The following is a 24,269-nucleotide window of genomic DNA, read 5'->3' on the forward strand; positions in this document are numbered from 1 at the left end:
ACAGCCAAACTGGCAGTATTCGTAAGGTGCTCACAAGGAGGTTCACTGTCTTCTTAATATTACAGGAGATGCAGTCACAACAACATTTCTGAAGTAGGAGGGGAAACAGGAGTTTGTTCTAATGTTCTAATTAACACTTGCAGCCAACAAACGCGGCTGTGCTGCCATTCCAAAGGGAGAGGGTCATCTGTGACGGCATTTATGTTTTGAGAGTGCTTGGACTTGGATGGACTTTAGACACCAGTAACCCACTCAACTAACACGGGAACGGCTCATGTATACCATTAATAGCCAACCTTCTCATTTCCATTGTGTTTTCCATCTCTCTCTTCCTGTTAAAATAAACCTCCCTCAAAAACGCTGGTGGCACCACTGACCCCATGTGTGGACCTCGACCCATCAGTTCAAGATAAGTTATGCAAGCAATTGATTCCCCAACAGATCAATTGACTACAGAACTGTGGGATCTGTATGGAAGTTCACAGGCCCCTTGGCTATCAGATTGCTTGTTCATTGACTAAAATAGTTTGAATTCATATATAGGCATGGAAGTGACCTTGCAAATCATCATGTTTGTGTTTTTAAGAGCTCCTGCAAATTGGGAATGAGACTGAGGAAAGATGCTTTAAGACAGGGGTAGACAACATAGTGCCCGCCAGATATTTTGTACCACAGCTCCTGTCATCTCTGACCATGCTAGCTAGGTCTGATGGGAGTTGTAATCCAAAACCTCTGGAGGGCATCGTGTTGGCTACCTCTGCCTTCTGAACCCCAAGAGCAGGAGCCAGTTTCTTCTGTTCCTCTTCATCTTACATGCTCCACCCCATTTCAGTGTGATTTTGATTTGCTTTTCTTGCTCATCCTTCCACTTTTACAGCAACACTTTCTGCAGCAAAACAGGCAGCACTTCAGTGAGATAAATAGGGCAAGGAGTACAACAGCCAGGAGGAAGGCAATGACGTCAAGAGAGTGATACTGGATCCAGTTGAGGTCATGTGCTGCCGGCCTCAAGTGGGGAGCCCCTTTGTGCTTCATCACAAACTCCACCCAATGCACCGCAAGGTCAAGAGGTTCAATGGGCCTGTCCAGGTGGAGAGCTGAGAGACGCTGGATGTTCTCTTTATACCTAAAAGAAAAGAACCTTTTTAGGAAATAAATATTACAGGGAAATAAAACACACAGCATAGAAGCAGATTTCCAAAGCATTTGAAATCCAAGTGGAGTTGATACTGTTCTGAGAGACTGGGGACATGGGATGCAAACCCCTCCCCTGTTCCTGTGTGTGCTGATGCACACACTTCGGGATACTCTCTATACAGCTTATACAGGGTGACTGAGACCAGAGTTCCGGTGCTTTTAGTAGCTGAACCCTAATTTTTCTCTGGTGGATCTTTCACATAGCTGATCTGTCTTCTATGTGACAGCTGCTGCTAATCACAGGTCCTTGGAGATAAAAATGGAGAATGATGCAGTGTCCAGGAACTTCTGTGGGGCAACTGATGATGCTGGTGACCACCAGCAGGTGGCAGTTGGAGGAGGGATGATCTCAGTCAGTGTCTCTTAAACACAGAATGTGGCCTGCTGAGGGAAGCAGGAGCTGGTAGGTAGTCAAGAACAGGGCCACTTCCCAACGTGGAGGGAGATGCCCCCTGCCTTCACTGTTGCTTCCTGACAGTTCCTGCAAGGCCGTCCTTTCCCGTTCCAGCTGCTCATTGTAGGGAAAGTTTTCTTTTACAGAACGTTGCCATTACTTAACTTTTCTTTGATAATGCTTTGATTAGCTTCTGAAAATGCCACGGTCTGACACAAGACATTTTTAAAACCACTACTGCAGAGGACCCAGAGTCCCGATAAAGAATCAAAGCAGTAAAAACAGAGGGGTTGTTTAGAAGAGACTTTCTTCTTCACCTGTCACCAGCAGCCGTGTAGCAACCCCCGCTGATTTCAATGACAAGCAGTGGTTCTGCCCCCTTGCAGTGCACGAATCACCAAGCAACCACTGTGCTGCCCTCAAGCTCCCATCCCACCAGGAAGTCCACCCCCAGCAGCCCCCCCTGCCACCCAACAGACCCCCATGGCACCCTACAACTCTCCCCCACGCCCAGTGCAGAACACTCCCCCCGCCCCGTATATTTCCATGGTATACTTCCTTGCATATTCTGATTTTAAATGTACCATATTTTTAGCTCCATAAGACACACCTGACCATAAGACGCACCTTGTTTTTAGAGGAGGAAAACAAGAAAAAAAAATTCTGAACGAAATAGTGGATGTATGATTTTTGTGGTTCATGCTGTGGCCACAGACATGATATGTGATTTGATGGTGAATTTGGGGTGACCCACTGCAATAATCCTGAGGATCCATGTGGATCCATGCTTTGTAGCCATGTTTTTGTGCCATTGCGGCCCCACGAAACAGTGGATGCGTGATTTTGGGGTGCAGGCTGTAACCATGGACACCCTATGTGATCTGATAGTGAATTTGTGGTGACCCAATGCAAAAATCTTGAGGATCCATGTGCTTTTACCTCCCCCCTCCCAGGCAGCCTCCTTTATCTCTAGAGCCCTTATCTCCCTCCTGATTGGTTGCCGATCAGCTACTCAGCGGCTTTGTTTCAACACCCCCTTCCCTCTTTCTAAAAATAAAAGCACATCCGCTTTTTGCCGCTGGGCAGTTTGGCTCCAGGGACCACGCACTCGCTCCATAAGATGCACAGACATTTGCACAGACATATTTACTTTCTAGGAGAAAAAAAGTACGTCTTATGGAGTGAGAAATACGGTACTTTGGACCAACCCTAAAATGAGTTTTGTACCACTCATTACTCACTTTTTATCATAAATAACAGTCTTCAGTGCATCAGATAAATCCTTGGAAGTCATGTCAACTACATTCAGAGTCACTCCTGCTCCTCGAGATTCCATCCGCTTTGCATTGTCCATCTGATCTCCAAAAAGCGGCATCAGCACCATTGGTACTGCATTGCAGATTCCCTCATAGACCCCGTGGGAGCCAGCATGAGTGATAAAGGCTCTGGCTTTTGGATGAGCTGTTGAGGAAAGAGCAGGAGGTGGAGAAATACCAACAGGCTTATCATTCTGCTAACAACATTTTAAAACTGCATTTTTATGGAAGCAGCCAATCGAAGTTCAAATTAAACAGCCATATGATGAAGCTGATCTCCTTGGACTGTTATGTAAAGTCTAGCAAAATGTCTTTCAGAAGGATGGTACAGAACTGTGGGAGGAGAGAAGTGGCCCCCTTCTAGGCCATCTAGGCCAGGGGTGGGGACCCTCTGTCAGCCAAAGGGTCACATTCCTTCATGGACAGCCTTCTAGGACTCCAGACCAGTGATGGGTCCTGCCACTCTCCACCCAGGCAAGGAAGAGGTGCTATCACAGTTCAAGGGCCCAGTCCAGGCAGGTAGGGTGCAGAGTAGGGCCAGTGAAGGATGTGGCCTGGGGGCATGGCCTGTGCTGAGTCCTGAAGGCCAGATAAAGAGGCTTGGGTTCTCCATCCCTGATCCCTCAATTCAATACAAAGGGTGGAGACCCTTTGGCCTGAGAGCCAGATTTGACCCACCAGATTTGGCCTGTGAGGCTGTTTTCTTCAAACCACACCCACCTGCCCCATATTTGACACCACATGTAATGTCAGATGTGGGACACTGAACATCAAGTCCTGGGTTGTACCAGGAGTCCTGCAGGGAGTCCTGTCCTCTTGGGACCAAGTGTGCACCTGTAGAAAGCAGGATATCAGCTGCCTCCAGTATCCTGTCTAGTTTGGTGCTAAATTCCATTAAAGCCAATGGTACTTTGGTCAGTCATTGTTTTCAACAGAACTGAATGCAATTTTCACTCCAGCAAGTGGTTATGGGTAAGGATGAGCAAATCAGTCAGTTTTGGTTTCTCCCAGTTTCTCATCTTACCAGTCTTATGTTCAGTTCTCCATACTTCTACACCAGTTTGCAATTATTATTATTATTATTATTATTATTATTATTATTATTATTATTATTATTAGTTACCACGAAAACTTGCCAAAGTTTTAGTGTGAATTTCTCCTAATATAATGGATTCCTGTAGGTTATTTTTACTACTTTCAGCATTTTTATGCATGCTTCACCATAATATATAAATTTTGTACGTTACCTGCATTGCGGAATACAGAGCTGTGTGAATTTTGAAGAACGGCTGTGATTCAGCTCACAGATTGTTTTGGATAGTGCAAATGAAGTAAGCTTGCCTTTAAATGCGAACTGAATGAAATTTCCCCCTCACCCCTATTTCAAATCAAATTTCCCCCTCACCCCTATTTAAAGGTGTTTTTACTTTTTACTTGGTTGTACCACCGTGAACAGGGACGCGGGTGGCGCTGTGGATCAGCGCCTAGGACTTGCCGATCACATGGTCAGCAGTTCGAATCCCCGCAGTGGGATGCGCTCCCGTCGTTCGGTCTCAGCGCCTGCCAACCTAGCAGTTCGAAAGCACCCCCGGGTGCAAGTAGATAAATAGGGACCGCTTACCAGCGGAAAGGTAAACGGCGTTCCGTGTGCTGCGCTGGCTCGCCTGATGCAGCTTGTCACGCTGGCCACGTGACCCGGAAGTGTCTGCGGACAGCGCTGGCTCCCGGCCTCTAGAGTGAGATGAGCGTACAACCCTAGAGTCTGGCAAGACTGGCCCGTACAGGCAGGGGTACCTTTACCTTTACCACCGTGAACAGTGGTTTTTATTTATGTATTTTTATTTTGTTCCGTTTTATTTTGGTTTGGGGTTGGATATTGTGTGGGGTGGGGATTGGTTTTGTTTTGGTATAATTGTTTTTGGTTTGTTTTGTTTTTCTATTTTGTAAATGGAGGCTAGTATGAGGCTTGGGATTGCTACCGTGGAGGGGCGAGGGTGGTATGGCGGTGGGGGCAGATGTTATAGGCGAAGAGGATCGAGATACGGATATGCTCGTACCCCTTCCAATCTGCGCCCCATCCCGAGGGACGAGGGTAGGGTGAGCAAGGATTACTCACCTCCGTCACTGGTGTTGTGCAATGCCAGGTCTATAGGCAACAAAACCGCCACCCAGCGAGATTTCTTTACCTCGCAGGGGGTCGACCTGGCCTGTGTGACGGAGACCTGGGTGCGCGAAGGGGTAACTGTTACCTTACGAGAGATGGCGCCCCCGGGTTTCTCCGTCCTCCACCAGTCACGGACTGTGGGCCAGGGGGGAGGGGTGGCATTATTAATCTGGGAAGATTGTTCTTTCAGGGCTCTACCATCGCCATCGATCCCCGGCATTGAATGTGTTGGCCTAGTGTGGGGCTCTGAGGTGAGCTTGGCTGTCTGGCTGGTGTACCGGCCACCTAGCGCACCAGCAGCCACCCTGTCAGGCCTGCTGGAGGCGGTGGCCGGCTGGGCCTTGGAGTTCCCTAACCTGGGGGGGGGGGAGGAATTGGGGGACTTCAACATCCATGCTGATGCCACTCCCTCCTCTCAGGCTCTGGACCTGGTGTCTTCCATGGCGACACTAGGGCTCTCCCAGTTTGTTTCGGGCCCCACACATCAAGCAGGCCACACGCTGGATTTGATCTTTGGCGTTGGTATAGATGTGATCATGTCTCCTTCGATGAAGGTGCCATGGTCTGATCACTACGCTCTGAAAGCCAGGATTGACTTTCCACCCCCACACTACTTAGGTGGCGAGCTGATTTGGGCTCACCCGCAGAGGCTGATGGACCCTGATAGATTCCGTCAAGCTTTTTAACATCTTTATGCGCCCCCTCGCCCAGCTTGTCCGGAGTTTTGGGTTGGGTTGCCATCAGTATGCCAATGACACCCAACTCTATCTGTTGATGGATGGCCATCCTAACTCGGCCCCAGACACACTGACCAGATGTTTGGAAGCTGTGGCTGGATGGTTACGTGGGAGCCGGTTGAAGTTAAATCCTTCGAAGACAGAGGTCCTCTGGCTGGGACGGGACGATATGGGATTGAGGGGGCAACTCCCATCTCTTGCGGGGGTGCAATTAGTGCTAGCACTGTCCGTTAAGAGTTTGGGTGTAATCTTCGATACCTCCCTCTCTATGGAGGCACAGATTGCAGCTATAACAAAGGCGGCATTTTTTCATCTCCGCCAAGCTAAGCAGTTGGCTCCTTATCTCTCTCGCCCTGACCTAGCCACTGTGATCCATGCGACGGTCACCTCCAGACTGGATTATTGTAACTCGCTCTACGTGGGGCTGCCCTTGAGACTGACCCAGAAACTTCAGCGGGTGCAGAATGCTGCAGCGAGACTCCTTAAGGGGCCTTTGCTGCGAGATCACATTCATCCGGTACTATACCAGCTGCACTGGCTCCCGCAGGGCCTGCAAGGTACTATACCAGCTGCACTGGCTCCCGCAGGGCCTGCAAGGTACTATACCAGCTGCACTGGCTTTCCGCAGGTACTATACCAGCTGCACTGGCTTTCCGCAGGGCCTGCAAGACAGAGCTGTTCCACCAGGCCTTTGGTCAGGGCGCAGCCTGACTCCCTTCTCTGGCAATCTGCTCAGAATTTTGCTTAACGGTTGCCATCAATTTGATTTTAATTAATTTTTAGAATGAAATGTTTTTAGAATGTTGGATTATTTGATTGTTGTTAGCCGCCCTGAGCCCGGCTTCGGCTGGGGAGGGCGGGATATAAATAAAATTTATTATTATTATTATTATTATTATTATTATTATTATTATTATTATTACACTGAGCAACAATTTTTTACTTTTTGAATGTTGTCTAGATTTCTACAACTGATTTAGGGTATTTTTGCACTGCTGAATCAGGAAATGGCATCCATTTCTCTCCATCAGTTCAGGTTTACTGTAAACTGAATGGTGGGCATTGATAAAGGTAAGTACACGTAAATTGCATGTTGCTTCACCATTTTTCAAACTTCAGGGCTTGAACTTTCGTTTCTTGGAACTCCAGGAATGCTCAGCGGCAGGGAGGTCTCTCTTCAGAGTCCAACAGTAGTCAGCCATCATGACTGCGTCCCAGCGACCCTGATACCTGGTCTCCATCTCTTTCATGTCCTGATGGAATCTCTCCCCCTGCTCGTCACTCATTGAACTCAGGTTCTCAGGAAACCGGTCCATATGTGAAAATAGGTAGTGCCTCTTGACGCTCATGTTGCAGCCCAGGTTTCTGAAAGCAGTCAGCATGTTGTTGACAAGTTCTGCGTAGTTTCTGGCCTTATTGTTGCCAAGAAAGTTCTTCACTACCAGAACAAATGCCTTCCACGCTTCCAGTTCCACTTCGTTCATTGAGTTTCCGAACTCTGGATCTCTGATGAGCTGACGGATCTGAGGACCTTCAAAGATGCCAGCTTTCAACTTCTCCATGGTCAATCCTGGAAAAGCCTGGCACAAGTAACTGAAGCAGTCATCATCCTTCTCCAGAGCCTTGGTGAACTGCTTGATTAAGCCGAGCTTGATGTGCAGCAGTGGGAAGAGTATTCTGTCTCTGTCCACCAGAGGGTCGTTGATGACGTTCCTTTCTTTGCAAGGCACCAATTCCTCCCACACAGGCCGGTCCTTCTTCGTGTAATGCTGAGCACGGTCCCTACTATCCCACATGCACAGAAAACATGGGTACTTGGTGAAGCCAGACTGTTGTCCCAACAAAAAGTTCACCATCTTCAGGTCAACACAAATAAACCACTTATGCTGATCATAACCAATTTTCTCCAGCACATACTTCACCGCTTCATAGTTCTCCTTCAGTGTAGTCGAGTGAGCCAGGGGTATAGAGGCAAACTGGTTGCCGTTGTGTAGCAGAACACATTTCAGTGATCGCTTGCTGCTGTCAATGAACAGTCTCCAGTCTTTGGGTTCGTACTGTGGCACTCCAAGCTTGAGCAGAAGCTGCGCAATATCTGCACAGTACACCAAGTCCTTCTCTTCTGAGAAAAAACGGAGGTACTCTTGATGCCTGTTGCGGAAGAAGCTGATGCGAGCACTGTCAGAGAGGAGTTTTTTTCCCTTCAATCTGGATGCCAACAGTTCGGCAGAGTCCTTTGACAAGCTGAGGTCGCAAACTAGATCATTCAACTCCTTTTGGGAAAATGGATGTGGAACATCATCTTCAAGAACCACTTCTTCTTCTTCATGTCCTTAAATACTGGAGGCATCTTCGTCACTAATGTCAGGAAGTTCTCCGAAGATAGGCACTGGAATTTCATCACAATGAGCTGCAGCACGACGTGCTGATTGAAGATCAGGATACTTCGTGGGGCGGCTGCCCCATTAACTTAGTTTTGATCCCCTAACTTTATGCTTTGCCGCACCAATTTATGGAAGATTTCGAGGTTTTATGACTTCAAACTTATCCCTTTTTGACATAATCACCCAGAACTATCGGACCTGAATATTTCTTGTCATTAAAATAATCATTTCCAATCAAAACAATTATTTGACATGGCATTTTACCCCCACTAACTTCTTCTAAAATGCTCCACACAAGCGTACATGTGAACAAAAACGTAAAAAAAGACATGTGGCCATAGCTCAAAAAGTTGACCTGATTGAGCAAAACCAATGTGATTTTTGGATTCAGCGCATCAGATTCGTCCTAAATCAACTGAAAAAACGCAGAAAACAAATTTGTTGTTGACCAGTGTTATTATTATTCATGGCTCACATTTTGGCATCTGTGCCCACTGTCCTTTCAACCATTTCCTTAGTTTTTTTTATGCACACTATGAGCATAAAGCACCCGGCAGGGTTTTCTTTTCCTAGCCCAGCCTTTGCAGCCACAGGGCTTTGCTATGCGTGTACATGACCAAGAGCAATGTGGGAGCATGTCCATCCAACATCACATTACTTTACACTTTGCTAAACAGTATTTAGATACACTCTCTCATGGTATTGCTAAGAGGCTAATGGCATTGAAGCAGCACTAAGGGCTGGCTATAGACAACAACAAAATTCCTGTCCCAGACATACCAAGCAGATCATTTTGTGGTAGCCACTTCACAAGCTTTGTGTTCTTTGCAAGATTTGGGGGTGTTTCTCCTGTATATCTCCATAGCACCTTCATGAGGAAGGAAATACATAGATTAGGAAATGTATCTTTACACTTCACTTACAAAAACTTCAAATTGCACTTGAACAAGCATTCTCTCATATCTCTTACGTAGGGATTCTCTCATATCTCATATCTCCTCTTCAAAGAGCCCCCTTAGTTGGAAAGGTGGGATATCGGTTAACAACAAATAAATAAGGTACTGCCTGTATCTAAAAGAATGAAAGTGCACTTGTATATAAATTTATCAGCTTACCCAAGGTGCTGGAGGGGATGTTCAGAAATTGGGTCATACATCCACCTATGGCGGGGTTGTGTTAGAGTGCAAGAATTTTCAGCAACAGCATTCAGAGAAATGGATAAGATCTTAAGCCGGCACATTATCCGCCACAATTAGCCCTTTTATTTTTATGCTTATATTTGAGGGTAATCAAAATTTGCACCATTTGCACAAAGTGCTGATAGTACAGCTGCTTATTGCCGCTAGAATAACCGCTAGTTTTGGGGGGAAATAGATGGGGCCAATCTTACTGTGTGATATTGCCCTGCTAGAAAAACTAACTAATAAGCTGAGAGTCCTTAGGGGTCAAAGAAAGAAGGAAGATTTTGTATTTGTTTAGTATGACTTCATTTCAGTTGTAAGCAAAGAGAAACATGGCCAAGGACGCCCTCAGCCTAGAAATGAATATGGCTCAGTGACTCAGGGCATTTGAATACTTTAATCACTTTCCCTTGGTATAACAGGGTCTACGTTTTGTAACTTTCTCTTGTTTAACCATTATGTCTGTGCTATAAAGAGCTCCAGTCACTACCTCCCACACATTCACTTACCTGTAGTTTATTTATTTTGGTTTTATTTTATGTCCGTTTTTGTCTAACAGTGATCTATGATTTTATAAAGAATTTATATATTTTCATCAGATCCTGTTTGGTAACACTGTATTTTGTAGAATTTTGTAGAATTTTGTAAACCATTTCTTTCCTTTTCTTTTGAAACTTAACAAAAAATTAAATAATAAATAAATAAATAATAACCCAGGCACTGACAGAGCCTATTTTTATATTACCACGGCAACATGGTTTCTTCCACACCACCGCGATGCCCTCCCGTTGTTCTGAACTACAGCTCCCATCTTCCCTGACCGCTGGCCAGGCTGGCTGGGGCAGATGGGAGCTGTAGTCAAAGGCACCTGGAAGGCTGAGAAAGGGCAACATGATGGAGGCCGCTAAAGCAGCTATTTCTTACTTCCAAGAAGGATGAGGCAAGTTTGGGAAATCCATTTACTATTGACTCCTTTCACTTCTTAGCAGGGAAGGAGCTGTATTCTCAGAGGAATGAGAAAAGAAGTCTCATGTTATGGTAGCAAAAAAATGCAGAAGAGGCAAAATTTCACCAGTTTCTGGACTGGTAATTGATTAGCAAACATGGCTATACTACAATCTATCATTACTAAAACTTTTTTCCAATAGATGTTTCTAGCCTCTGGATTTGAGGTGGTGTGCATGGATAATCTTTTAGCCCACCCTCCCCAACTTAAATGGGACGCGGGTGCCACTGTGGTCTAAGCCACAGAACCTAGGGCTTGCCGATCAGAAGACCAGCAGTTCAAATCCCCGCGACAGGGTGAGCTCCCATTGCTTGGTCCCTGCTCCTGCCAACCTAGCAGTTCGAAAGCACGTCAAAGTGCAAGTAAATAAATAGGTACTGCTCCGGCGGGAAGGTAAATGACTTTTCTGTGTGCTGCTCTGGCTCGCCAGAAGCGGCTTAGTCATGCTGGCCACATGACCCAGAAGCTGTCTGCGGACAAACACCGGCTCTCTTGGCCTATAGAGTGAGATGAGTGCTGCAACCCCAGAGTCGTCCGTGACTGGACCTAATGGTCAGGGGTACCTTTACCTTTTATCCCAACTTAAAGTCCATATGATATGAAATTTAGTTGCAGAATGTTGGTTATGTTGCAGGGTTTTTGCATTGTTCCACTTGCGGTTGCTGTACAATTAGGGGAACCCACCGAGGGCTCAGCTCTGGCAGCCTTATCTGGAATGCAGCTAAACGTGACAACATCACGTCTTGTTCCCCTGTTGTCTTATTGAAGCAATATCAGCTGTAGCTTTTGAGGAGGGTCTGAGCCAGCAGCTGGCATCTAAATTACCATGGCAATATTTCTAAAGAGCTGTATGTGAACAGCTTCCCGGTTCATGCTGTGTCAAGCTGCAAGATTGCTTGTTGGACTGAGGCAAAGGGTTGTGTGTCAACTTCAGCTTCGGAGACACTTTTCAAGCAGACAGCAACACATGCAAAATGAACCAAAATATTTAACATCCTACGTGAATAGAGGTTACCATTTTTCCTTCTTACCGTCTGAGGTATTGTTCCCAACGCTTCAGCAATCTCCATAGCTTTTTTCATTGGAATTTCAGAAACCATTGAACCCAAGGAAAACACCACAATGCCATGTTCGCCAGAACTGTTTACCATGGCTTCAAATTCCTAGGCAAAACAAACAAACAAACTTTTGGTCAGCATTCTGCGTCACGTGGGAATATTTTCATCTCTCCCCAAAAGCTGAATGAAAAAGTAACCTTTGCAGGGTAAGTGTGTGTGTGTGAACATTAGACCATTTCTAGGACCAGATCCGTCTGGGGTGGGGCAGTGTGGGGTCCAGAACAAATCCTTCTGTGTAGGCCCTCCTGTTGCCCCCATCTCTCCTCTGCCCCTCCCCAGCAGGGACTCTTCCTCTCCCCTCCCCTTACTTTTGCTGTTGTGGTTTTGCACTACTGTAATAGTGGCAGCCTCTCCTCCTCCTCCTCCTCCTCTCCCCTCTGCCCTGGCTTACATTTTTCTTTTGCCCCTGAGAAGAATTGTCCTAGACCAGCCTAATGGTCCACCTGCCCTCACATTCAGTCTTAGACATTGGTCAGGATATTGAATTTCAGGAATCTCTGTAACAACATATCATATGAGTTCATTCATTTAGGATATTTCTAAATTGCTCTTCATCCCAGAAGTCATCACAGAGCAGGTTACAACAGAAAACACAAATGCAATAAGTACAGCAACCAATAAAAATAATAAATAATAAAGTTTTCCACATCAGCAAAGCAAGTTAGCAGGCTGACATAAATATGATATAATAAGGCGGTTCGCTAAGCTCAGCTAAGGTATTAGGCATTAGGATTTATAAGCCCAGGGCCTCTGTGCATATTATTTTAAATCTGTTGCTTGGTAATTGCATTGTGCCTCTTGATTCCAATATTAAGTCTCCCTTCCAAGTACTAACCAGGCCTGACCCTGCTTAGCTTCCGAGACTAGACAAGATCGGGCGTGTTCAGGGTAGTATGGCCGCAGACATTCTGATATTATGTCAAAAGGGAGATGGCACCATGCTATTAACTTTTCCAGTCTACTGAAATATCTCAATCCTAATCCCTTTCTCATCCTCCATTTTTAAACTGAAGTTTTGAACCGTCTCAGTAAGGGGGAGTGGAGAGGTGGATTCCAACCTGAGTTAGTGGATTTTCATTTGCACAGTTTATACCCCCAATGAAGACCATGTTGGGCATGATAGGCCTGGGATATTCAAAAACAAAGTCATAGCGCAGAAGCCAAATTGATGCTTGACTATAAAGGTCTGCTACTGTCACATCTTGGTGCAGGAATTCCTTGTTCAGTGTTCCATAGGGTGAATAAAGAAAATGGCATATCATGAATTCCAGCGAGCCGATTAAAAAATTCTTCACTCTCTGTTTAAAGTTCATGTGATCTGTATTGCCCGAGAAAAATTTTGGGACATAAGAATGTGGGTTTGGACACTGTGTTGCCGCAAAGTCTAAACCACATGGAATTCCCCGCAAGTAGTAGATAGAAGGAAGAGATAAATACTCAGCCAAGATCTGCCCACATGGAAACACTGGATCCATAACTACAGTGTTGAATTTGGTTTCTTTAAGGTAAGAAATCAGCTCTTTGTTGTATAAAAGCTGCTTGCAATTATTATACAGAAGCATTGTAATATTTCTTATTCTTGAAAATGTCCCAGTCATTCTTTCCAGGAAAGGCTGACGTGCAAAAATCCTGTGACCAAGCTTTTGGAATTCTGTCTTCAAGTATTCCTTTGAGTAGGGCACGGCAAATGTTTTCAATGTATAATGTACAGATGACTTTATCCATAAGTTCGTCTCAGGAGCAACGACAACTACTTGGTGTCCTCTCTGCTCAAGATGTTCCATAACTGGATGGATACTGAGCCAGTGACTGCCATCATGGGGGATTACCAACACCTTTCCTCCATCCGTAAGGCTCCAGAAAAAGAGAGTAAGCAAAACACAAATGCCTTGACGCATAGAAATCTTCTTGCTGGTTGCATTGTGGCATAATTCCAACCCAAAATGAAATGAATGTAAAAAAACCATTGCGAACAGCAGAGGAAACAAAGCCTCTTGTGAGCCTTTAGCCCTATCTTCTTCTGCAAATATTTATTTTCTGTGACACATTTATTAAGGCAGTGTGGAATGTCTAAATCTTGGTCAAAGGTCGGTTCTACAAACCAACCTGGATTGGGTGATAAGGAGTCTGCAGGCTAGGCTGTTGCATAAGCGTCTCTACTACTACATCTGTACTCAGCCCGTGACTTCCATCCTGTGGCATCACCAACAGCTTCCCACTTCCAGCACAACGCCACAAACAGAACCAAAAGGCAAGGCCAGCAGCAGCTGGATGAGGCCTTGAATTCCTCCTTCCTATCATGGAATCAAGGAGCCCTGAACTCGCTATACGCTTTGTGTGCCTAATGTATGAAAGCAGATGTTGCAGAATAAAACACTGGAGCAGCCCACAGGATCGCAGATTCTAAGCATCAAGTAAATGTTTAATTTGTTGCCTCTGCTGAACCTCTTGTCAGGACAAATAGCCCACATATCCAATTATAAGAGCAATGTCAACTGAGTTGATGTTTTAAACGGCTCAGGACGACAGTACCTCAAGGACTGTCTATCTCAGTATGAACTGACTCAGATCCTGCAACCATCCTCTGAGGTCCTTCTTCGTGTGCCTCCTCCACGAGAGACCAGGAGGGTGGCAACATGAGAATGGGCCTTTTCTGTAGTGGTTCCCTGTTTGTGGAATGTCATCTGGTGCCTTCATTATACATTTTTAGGTGCCAGGCAAAAACATTCTTTATCAACGAGGACTTTGGCTAATTAACAGTCTACATCCTTTTAAATGTGTTTGTGGAAGCAGAATTATTGGTTTGTTTGGGTTTTGTTCTTGTTTTGTTATGTGTTTTGTGGTATTATTCTGTATTTTTATGCTGTGAAGCCCCATGAAGTCTGAAGGGTGGTATACACATTGAATAAATAAAATAAAATAACCCCCCCAAAAAACCCTTTAGCCAGCAAATAAAATTATTATTTTTTAAAAATCAAATACTCAAACTAAAAAAATACTAAGAATAAGCAGTACAATGCAGGGATCACTTGGGAAATACTCAAACAAAGGACTGCTCCACACAGGAGTTTACTGTCAATTTGCTGTTAGTCATATGTGTTAGTAGAGCTTTTTTGTATTTGACATCTGTTATAAGAAAATCCCTATATCCAAATATATCATTTCATTGTTTACGTTCTATCTGTCTTATAGTAGTTTCTATGTTAGTTATTTCCAAAGTGTGTCTCTACTTGAGACTGTAATGTGAAGCTTTGTTTCTGTATCAGTATGATATACTGTATGTATCTTCCTGATCTTACACAGTGACAAGGGATGCGGGTGGCGCATCCACTGAGCCTCTTGGGCTTGCCAATCAGAAGCTCAGCGGTTTGAATCCTTGCGATGGGGTGAGCTTCCGTTGCTCTGTCCCAGCTTCTGTCAACATAGCAGGTCAGAAGCACACCAGTGCAAGTAGGTAAATAGGTACCACTGTGGTGAGAAGGTAAACGGTGTTTCCGTGTGCTCTGGTTTCCATCACGGTGTTCCGTTGCACCAGAAGCAGTTTAGTCCTGCTGGCCACATGATCCGGAAAAGCTGCCCGTGGACAAACACTGGTTCCCTTGGCCTGAAAGTGAGATGAGCGCCGCAACCCCATAGTTGCTGTTGACTGGACTTAACCGTCCGGGGTCCTTTACCTTTTTACACGGTGACAGTACAGACTCCTAAACAGCACCACAGCACCACCTACAGGGTCTACAAAGACAACACTCCAATTCACAAGTTTACTGCTTTGAATGAATAGGTCATTCATAAGCTGATACAGCACACTCATAAAACATTCACGCTCCTTTCATACATATGTCAAACACATTGTCGCAAGCAGAGAAAAATGCCCAATTTCCTGGTAACCATTATTCCGCAAATCAATAGTTGGAACATGTCCAGACAAATAAAGGGCTTCTCCACATGTCCGTTTACTGTGCATTTGCTCTTAGTTATGTGAGCAAGGTTTTTCAATGTGTACACATCATCCTTAACAAAATGGCAGCCCAAAATTCCTACACATTTAATCCAGATTTTCCTAATCCATGGATAATCCCCTGAGGAAAAATGGCCCAGTACAAAAATGTAGTCACTGCTGACAGGGAAGCTTCTTTGGTGGAATCTGCACACATATAAAAACCGTTCTGAAAATGCTTTTTGAAAAGTGTTTTTAAAAATACGTTGAATTTTCCATAAGGCTCACTATTGCCATCTAGTGTCACATTGCATATTACACTTAAAACACACTTAACATTTTATTTGCAGCTGTATAGTTGAGTCTTTGGTGCACTTTATTTTTTTGGGAAAGTAGTTTGTCATGTACCCCTCTGGGTAGGAGGGGCTTTTATTTTCATACCCCTTACCTGTATATGCGGCTCAGCTGAATACAACTAGCCATTTCATTTCCAGTGACCAAAATGCTGCTGCACACTGAAGGCACAACAAAAACACACCTGAAGGCTATAACTACTGCAACAATATTCAACAACAACTCCACCCCATCCCCCTTTGCAGCCACCACAAATCAAGAGCTCTGTCACTTTGCTGCTGCCACTCTCTCTTCCATCTCCATTCCGCTGAGGAGCAGCACTGCCACTGCTCGGAGGGCACTTCTCTCCCCCCCCAACACACACACACACTGCAAAATAAAAAAAATCCTTCCAGTAGCGCCTTAGAGACCAACTAAGTTTGTTATTTGCATTCTGAACCAGGTAACTACAACATCACTAATTTCAAAAGTTATAGCAACCAGTTAGTAGACATGTTTGTTGGAAAAAGTTGGATTTTCAGATTGTCAATTTGATGTAATTGTTTAAGCTGGTCCTCTCTGTGATTTTTTAAAAAATTGCTTTGATTTAAACTAGTCCCCTCTGCATTCAGGTCGGCAGTTCAAGTTTGTGAATAGCTATGTGAGAAGGGTTAAGAAGGTGAAATACTTGGGGATTAATATGACAGCTAAGAATGTGAATTTATATAAGGATAATTATGAGAAATGCTGGACAGAAGTAAAAAAGATCTAGAAATATGATCAAATTTGAAGCTTTCCTTGCTAGGTCGAATTGCTGTTATCAAGATGAATGTATTGCCTAGATTGCTGTTTTTGTTTCAAACATTGCAAATTGTGGACAAGATGGATTGCTTTAAGAAGTGGCAAAAAGATATCTCGAAGTTTGTCTGGCAGGGCAAAAAACCCAGAATAAAATTTAAGATTTTAACTGATGTAAAGGAAAGAGGGGGATTTGCCCTGCCGGACTTTAAACTTTATTATGAATCAGCAGCTTTCTGCTGGTTGAAAGATTGGCTGCTTCTTAAGAATATAGACATTTTGGATTTGGAAGGTTTCAACAATGTATTTGGATGGCATGCATATTTATGGTATGATAAGGTCAAAGCACATAAAGTATTTAAAAATCATATTGTTAGGAAAGCATTATACAATGTTTGGATTAGATATAAAGATCTGTTGGAAAACAAAACCCCAAGGTGGTTGTCACCAATGGAGGCAAAGGCCATGAAAAAACTCAATATGGAGGCCAAATGGCCGAAATATTGGGAAATTTTGGAACAGGAGGGAGACAAACTGAAATTACAGAGCTTTGAGAAGTTGAAGGTCAAAGTGCGAGATTGGCTCCATTATTATCAAATAATGGAGGTTTATAAACAGGACAGGAAAATTGGCTTCCAGGTGGAAAAATCAAAATTAGAAACTGAACTGTTAGAACCCAATACAAAGAACTTGTCAAGAATGTACAACTTGCTGCTGAAATGGAATACACAAGATGAAACAGTGAAATCAGCTATGATAAAGTGGGCACAAGATATTGGTCATAACATTATATTTGCTGACTGGGAACAGTTGTGGACCACCGGTATGAAATTTACGGCATGTAATGCCTTAAAGGAAAATATTATGAAAATGATTTATAGGTGGTACATGACCCCAGTCAAGCTTGCAAAAATATACCACTTGTCTGATAATAAATGTTGGAAATGTAAAGAAACTGAAGGTACTTTCTCTCACCTTTGGTGGACGTGCCCAAAGATTAAGGACTTCTGGGAAATGATATATAATGAAATGAAAAAGGTACTTAAATGTACCTTCCCTAAGAAACCAGAAGCCTTTCTCTTGGGCATTGTCGGCCAATTGGTGTCAAAGAAAGACAGGACATTTTTTATGTATGCTACAATAGCAGCAAGAATACTTATAGCAAAGTATTGGAAGACACAAGATTTACCCACTCTGGAAGAATGGCAGATGAAGGTGATAGACTACATGGGACTGGCTGAAATGACTGGCAGAATCCGAGACCAGAGGAAAGAGACGGCGGAAGAAGATTGGAAGAAATTTAAAATCTATCTTAAGAGACATTGTAAAATTAATGAGTGTTAAAATGTTGTGATTATAGAAAGTAAGTGGATTACAGCTGTAAAGATTAAGTTAAAAGAAAAGAAAAGAATATAATTAGATAAAATTAAGGGTGATGATTTGCTGAACTAAATTTGAAACTGGAATGCAGAAAGGGGAGGTATGAGGAGGTCGGTGAAGTAAGTTTTAAGAAAATAAGGTTTTGAAATTATACTTGTTTGTTTTTGTGTTTGTTTGTAGTGTGTTTATATAATCTGTGAAAATTCAAAAAATATTATTACAAAAAAAGAATAGCTATGTGAGAAGGAAGCAATCCTCCCCATCAAAAATATCCACCTATAAGCAATTGTCCTGAAGCAAAATATTTGGTTGATGAGTTCAAACTCCCTGACCCCTCCCCACCCAGTGAGCATAATTAGAGTGCAGTATGGAGAAAAACTGGCCTCGGGACATGTAGTGCTCCTGAATAAAATTGTGTTTCAAAGGCAAATGTACCTGTGAATGTGAAGACCCCTGGAGATCAGAGAGAGCTGAATTAAGGCATTCAGGAGTAAAGTTGGCTGATCTTCTTCCTTTGCAGGAATGGCAAAAGCTGAACTATGACATCTATACCCTACGCCAAATGCGAAGGGAAGTGAGAAACAGGTGGAAATGCATTTTGGAAGATTTGGGTAAGCCAGTTAAGCTCAGGCTATTTTCTTACAGTTAACATGCAAACAGCATGTATATGCGAGGAAGGGAAATCTAATAAACACGCAAAAAGAAAAACAAAGATATATGCACTCAATTTTGTGTGATAGTGAGATATTTAAAACAAAACAAAACCCCCATTACTTAATACTGTGCCTCATTTCATTTTACCACTGGGTTTCCCGTATGTCTGCAAGATGAAGGCTACCTTTTGATCCTTTGCAAAGATATTTGCAGTAACCTGCATTTGCTAAAACGAGACTTAAAATCCTGCCCTAGGTTTTCTGAAAGAAGCAGATACCCTGTTATCAGTGACCAAACGAAGCATTGTCAGTGACTCTCAGAACATGAGCAAAGCCCGGGAGATCCTCTTGAGGCTGTCTGAGGAGACAGCTATTTTCCCAACAAGCTGGGAGCTTTCAGAGAGATACCTCTTTGTGGTGGTAAGTCTTGACTTCTCTCTCTCCTGTGATTACTTTTTCATACGCTTTCATGAACTGCTCAATGTGATTTGGAACGTATATTGGATGATGACCTAGTAGTGCCTGTCTAGCTGCATACAGTCCTGTTCAGGATTGGTCCCGTGACTAGGAATGACCTATTCAGCACAAGATTCTACATCACTGCAAGCTTGCATTAATATAGAAATATAGCAACTTTTGTGCCAAGAGCCACAGAAGGCATATTGACAGTTGTCTCTGGCACTGAATCAAGAGTTAGTTTCATCTGGTTGCTTTATAGACAATTCCTTCCAAAGAAATCTGCCCCAGAGTGTGAGCCGAGAAGGCAGTTGCTAGTACCCCAGACATGCAGATAGACCGTTTTACATCTGGCTCACGAAGCTGCCTTTCCAGGACACTTGGGGCTTAAGCATACATTGGGAATTTTACTGGCCTGATGTGTGTTTTGAGATGTTATATATCAGGTCTTGTGATGTATACCAATGAGTGGGACCTGATGGAGATCATAAGCGTTTCCCGTTGCAGCCCAGTGAGATTATTGGGGAACCATTCACTAAAACTAGGATAGATATTATTGGCCCAATGCCACAAGCCACAAAATTGGCAAGAAGTATAACTAAACTGTTATTGATTATTGTACTTGTTTTTGTGAAATGATTCCATTATCACAAATTAGTTCCCCTTTTGTGGCAAGAGCTCTATTAAGTGTTTTTTTGTCGCTGGGGCTTACCACAAACTGTCGCCAGTGACTTAGGTGGAGGTTTCATGTCCCGGTTAATGCAGCCTATTTTTGAAATTACTAAAATTGAACATAGGACAAGCCCGGCTTATTGTCATTGGATCAATGGCTTAGTTGAAAGGCTGAATAAATCTATAGGGCGCATGTTGCTAAAATAGCTCATGGAAAAGAATGGGACCAACACCTTATGTTCTTGATGTGCGTGTATCCTGATTCAGTGCTCCTCAAACTAGTATATGGGAAGTCTCTGTGCAATCCATTAAGCTTGTTAAAACAACAATGGGAGGGAGTGTTGTAAACAAGTCCTTTGTCTGTTTAAGATTATATGCAGAAGCTATGAACAACCTTGAGTGATGTTTGGAAAACTTCCCAAGAGAGTCTTAAAGTTGCCCAGCAGGGGCAAAAACGTCACTGTGATAGAAATTCTACCTGGAGATAAAGAGTTGAGTTTGCATGGAGTTCAGCCGCTTTTTCTCTCATGCAGGATCGTCTCATTGCCCTTGATGCTGCTGATGAATTCTTTCGAATTGCCAGTGCGACCTACCCAAAGAGTGAAAGATGTACAGTGAAAGAGGAAGTCAATCTGATTGCAGTCCAGTTCAGTTCTTCTCTGTCATAACACTGATCACCTTTGGATGGACTTTTGATTTTGAAGGGATTGGCCAGAGTAATGTGACTTCTTCCTTCAGGAAACTAGTATATCTCAGAAGTGCAGGATAAATCCAGGATGATGTACCTGTTGTACAGCGTGATGCAATAGAGACTCACCTTGACTCAGGAGAAAGTCTGTGATTGGAGTCTGCTATAAGCTTTGGTGCTAGATTAGATGCCGGCGGTAGTCTTACAGCTGCAGTGAATATAAAAAGTGCAGTGACAGAAACCTCCTGTACTGCTTTAGATGTAATGTTTTTCTCTTTGACAGCTTGGTACAATTGGTACAGTTATTTCCCATAACTGACCATTTTCCTGTGTTCCTGTTTAAGTAGGATTTTAACAGGGTGGAAAGTTAACTCCTTTTAAAACTGCCATTTCATCAAGTTCCTTCTCTCTTGAGAATACACCATGTATCGTGCCAGCAAAACTCCTCATATCCATCTATGCAATTAGAGATTCTCTGTCTGGTAGATGTGGGTGACGTATTCATCAACAGAATGTTGTGAGAACCATCAAAAACCACACTGCAAATTACTTCCTAGCAGCAAAAGAGTCTTACTCTGTCTTAATTAGCATTTTTAGACGTGAAGAAATCAAATCCTGCTATTCTGAGCTGGTTTTGCCTCAAGATTCAAAAATCTACAATGGCTGTTACTGAGCTTTCCTCATCATAGCACAAATCCATTGTTCCACTGTGAAAGATTATTGTGTAAGCATCTTTTTAAAGATGTTGTATTGAAAACATCTGCAAGCCTTCCTTTTGTCCTAGATCCTTATGCAGTAGCTATTGATTCCAGTTGCCTCCTTTGTTCCGGCTGATATTTTTATCACATACTGAACTTGGACATTACGGTGTCCTGCGGTTTTGCTCGAAATGGAACATTTAGTAATTGAGGGGCACTTTTTTTTTGCACTTGCATCTATTTTTCACCAACCTGTTGGAACAAATGTGTCTACTGAAATCTATATTGTGTTACAAAAGCTAATAATACAAAATGTTTTAATATAGCCCAAATAGAATCTTGCTGTTTTGGTCTGGTAATGAGCAATGGTTTTAAGCTACGGATGTGGTGATGGTTCATTGTCACTACTACTTTTTTAAAGCAAAAAGCTGGTGCTCTCACCAGATGGTATTTGGTTTTTGTGGTTGCAACATACCTAACAAAATGGCAAGAAGTATTTTAAGTGTTTGTACCAGTGATGTTAAAGCAGTTCTATGAAATGTGTGCTTTGTCACTTCCTGGGGGGGGGTGTATTGATTCTATACTTTCATACCTTAATTTAATAAATAAAAAGTCCCTATGTGATTCTTCCCTATTTTGAAGTATGTTTTGTCTTTGTAAAGCAGATTAATGAATGCTAGACATATTGAGGTTCCAACCATTTTTCTAAGGCAATTTAGAAATTGTAGAAATCAAAAAACTATCTGGTCCTTGCAGATTAAAGGTAAAGGTACCCCTGCCCGTATGGGCCAGTCTTGCCAGACTCTAGGGTTGTACGCTCTTCTCACTCTATAGGCCGGGAGCCAGCGCTGTCCGCAGACACTTCCAGGTCACGTGGCCAGAGTGACAAGCTGCATCTGGCGAGCCAGCGCAGCACACGGAATGCCGTTTACCTTCCCGCTGGTAAGCAGTCCCTACTTATCTACTTGCACCCGGAGGTGCTTTCGAACTGCTAGGTTGGCAGGCGCTGAGACCGAACGACAGGAGCGCACCCCGCCGCGGGGATTTGAACCGCTGACCATGCAATTGGCAAGTCCTAGGCGCTGAGGTTTTACCCACAGCGCCACCCGCGTCCCTTCACCACCCACGTCCCTTTACTTTATGAAATTTACAATGTAGTTCTATGCATACTTACTTGAGAACAAAGTCCCATTGTGATTTATTGGTTACTCTCTAGAAAGTATGTTTAGGATTGCAGCCTAAGCATCATGCAGAAGTAGAGCTGCACTGCATGTTGTTCAGTTTCAGTATTTGGGTGAGAAATTACACACTTTCTCTCTCCCCCCCCCCCGTTCATGGCTCCCTTGCCTCAAAATATTTTGTTGGAAGTTGCTACCTGATAGGAAGATACCAAGGATGCTGCCCAGGTAATCCTGATTCATTGTGGAGTGCCATTTAATTTCTGTTTCTGTGCTATATTTAAGGATATTTTGTAAGCTACTGATATCCTCTTGGGTCTATATAGCAAGATATACATATTCTACCTAATACAAAAAGTCTTGTGGCCTGTCTCAGTAACATTTTTATTACAGCAAGTGTTCTAATATCAAACATGTGTTCAACAGGTTACCACAGAGGTGGTGAACTTGTTTCTCTCCAAATGTCGCTGGACTCCAGCTCCCATCATCCCTGGCTATCAGCTGGCCAACTGAAGTTGTTGAACTCCAACTCACAACGTCATCTGGGAGAAGCACAAATTCCCCATCCCTAGGTTGCAGTGATTAGGGCTGGAACCAAAGGTTTCCCTTTGCTGACCGAAGGAACTTATTCTGCCAGGAAGACTTACTCTATCCACAGAAGGGGACCTTTTGAATTTGAATGCAAGTCTTCCAATGAGTAGCTGTTGTTGTGCACCTAATGTTGTGCATCTAATATCAACATTTATGCTCCAGTTGCCATCTCATTCTGTCAGGGATTTAGGAGCAGAGGCAAGGCCAAGGGAGGAAACAGAGAGCGAAGGGGAGGAGGCAGAAGAAAAGATGAGTGATGACGACGACCCGAGATCTCCTAGTCTTTCCAGTGAATCAGAGGATTCACAGAAAGGAGCACCAGTGGCCAGGGCAAGGGGGGAGTCTAGGGGGGCACCCCAGGAAGATAGAGCCAGAGGGGACTCAGGGGAGAGCAGTTGGAAATCGGGACCAGCGTCACCGCCAGGGAGCAGGGAAGAAGAAGGGAGCCAGGGGGCAAGCGCTGGCAGCTCACCACAGGAGGGAGGGCATGAGTCAGGAGTGGCCACACCTCCATCGGGGAGCGAAGAAACGGTTAAGAGGAAAGTGGAAGGTTGGGCGCGCGCGCCAAGTTCAAATGCAGAGGAAGGCGGCGCAGTAAGCAGCCAGGAAAGGGAACCAGGTCCTAAAGCCCGGCGCAAGGAGGCAGGAGGGTCCGGGTCAGCGTCAGAAGAATCCAGGAAGGAAGAAACCCCGGGGGGTAGAGGGACCCAGAGGAGGACAGTCAGGCGGAAAAGGTGGAGCAGGGCTAGGATATTAAGTTGGTGCACAAGGGGCGGAGACTCAGACGGAGCTTCGCCGATCTAGCTACTAGACGTAGAGTTGCGCGCAGCAGCGTGAGAATGGAAACTGCAATTCAATAAAGACTTTTACTTAATGATCGCTGGCTAGCGTGATCCTCTGTGAGCTAGGATCTTCAAGCAGCTCTGACAGTAAGCTCCGTCCCTCTCAATTGTGGGCATCTACAACCTCGAGGAGGGGAGAGAAGCAGGTGCCCACTAGCGAGCTCACGAACGGCAGACGACATGACGGCTGAGCAGCAGATAGAGGAACTCAGAAAAGCAGTGGCACAACTGAATGCCGAGGCTCTCGCATCCAGGAAGAGAGAGGAGGAGGCAGCTGCCGCCTGCAGGGATCTCCAGGTCAGGTTAGATGTGCTGACAAAGCAGACACCCCGGCAGGAGGGAATTGGGTTGGCGAGACGCACAGGCGGGCTGGTCTCTCACTTCGATGGGAACCTGCAACAGTATCCCAACTTTAGAGCAGACGTACTGTGCGCACTGCAACTGCTGCATAAAGACTTTAGAGATGAGCAAGAGAGAGTGGGATTCATCATGTCTCATTTGCATGGGGATGCTAAAGCATGGCTACGCAATTTATGGAGAGATAAG

General features: G+C 44.2%; 2 protein-coding genes across 2 annotated transcripts in view; one reads left to right on the top strand and one right to left on the bottom strand.

Moving 5' to 3' along the window:
• MREG (melanoregulin) overlaps positions 1–21,746 on the top strand; it is a 43,476-nt gene extending 21,730 nt beyond the window's left edge. Inside the window, exons 3-5 of the mRNA XM_081183782.1 lie at positions 18,466–18,556; positions 18,855–19,018; positions 20,260–21,746. Of these exons, the coding sequence (XP_081039908.1) occupies positions 18,466–18,556; positions 18,855–19,018; positions 20,260–20,394 (390 nt within the window). The 3' untranslated portion in view covers positions 20,395–21,746. The remainder of the gene's footprint in view (positions 1–18,465; positions 18,557–18,854; positions 19,019–20,259) is intronic.
• LOC308576837 (UDP-glucuronosyltransferase 1A1-like) lies at positions 471–13,464 on the bottom strand (the record flags this gene model as incomplete). The annotated part of the gene is made up of 5 exons (XM_081176836.1): positions 471–1,126; positions 2,833–3,052; positions 8,973–9,060; positions 11,411–11,542; positions 12,556–13,464. 5 exons carry the CDS (start codon positions 13,462–13,464, stop codon positions 829–831), a joined length of 1,647 nt encoding a protein of 548 aa, XP_081032962.1. The 3' UTR covers positions 471–828.
• Positions 21,747–24,269: the final 2,523 nt, after the last annotated feature.

Source organism: Podarcis bocagei, assembly GCF_964188305.1.
Source record: "Podarcis bocagei genome assembly, chromosome: 1".
Taxonomy (NCBI): domain Eukaryota; kingdom Metazoa; phylum Chordata; class Lepidosauria; order Squamata; family Lacertidae; genus Podarcis; species Podarcis bocagei.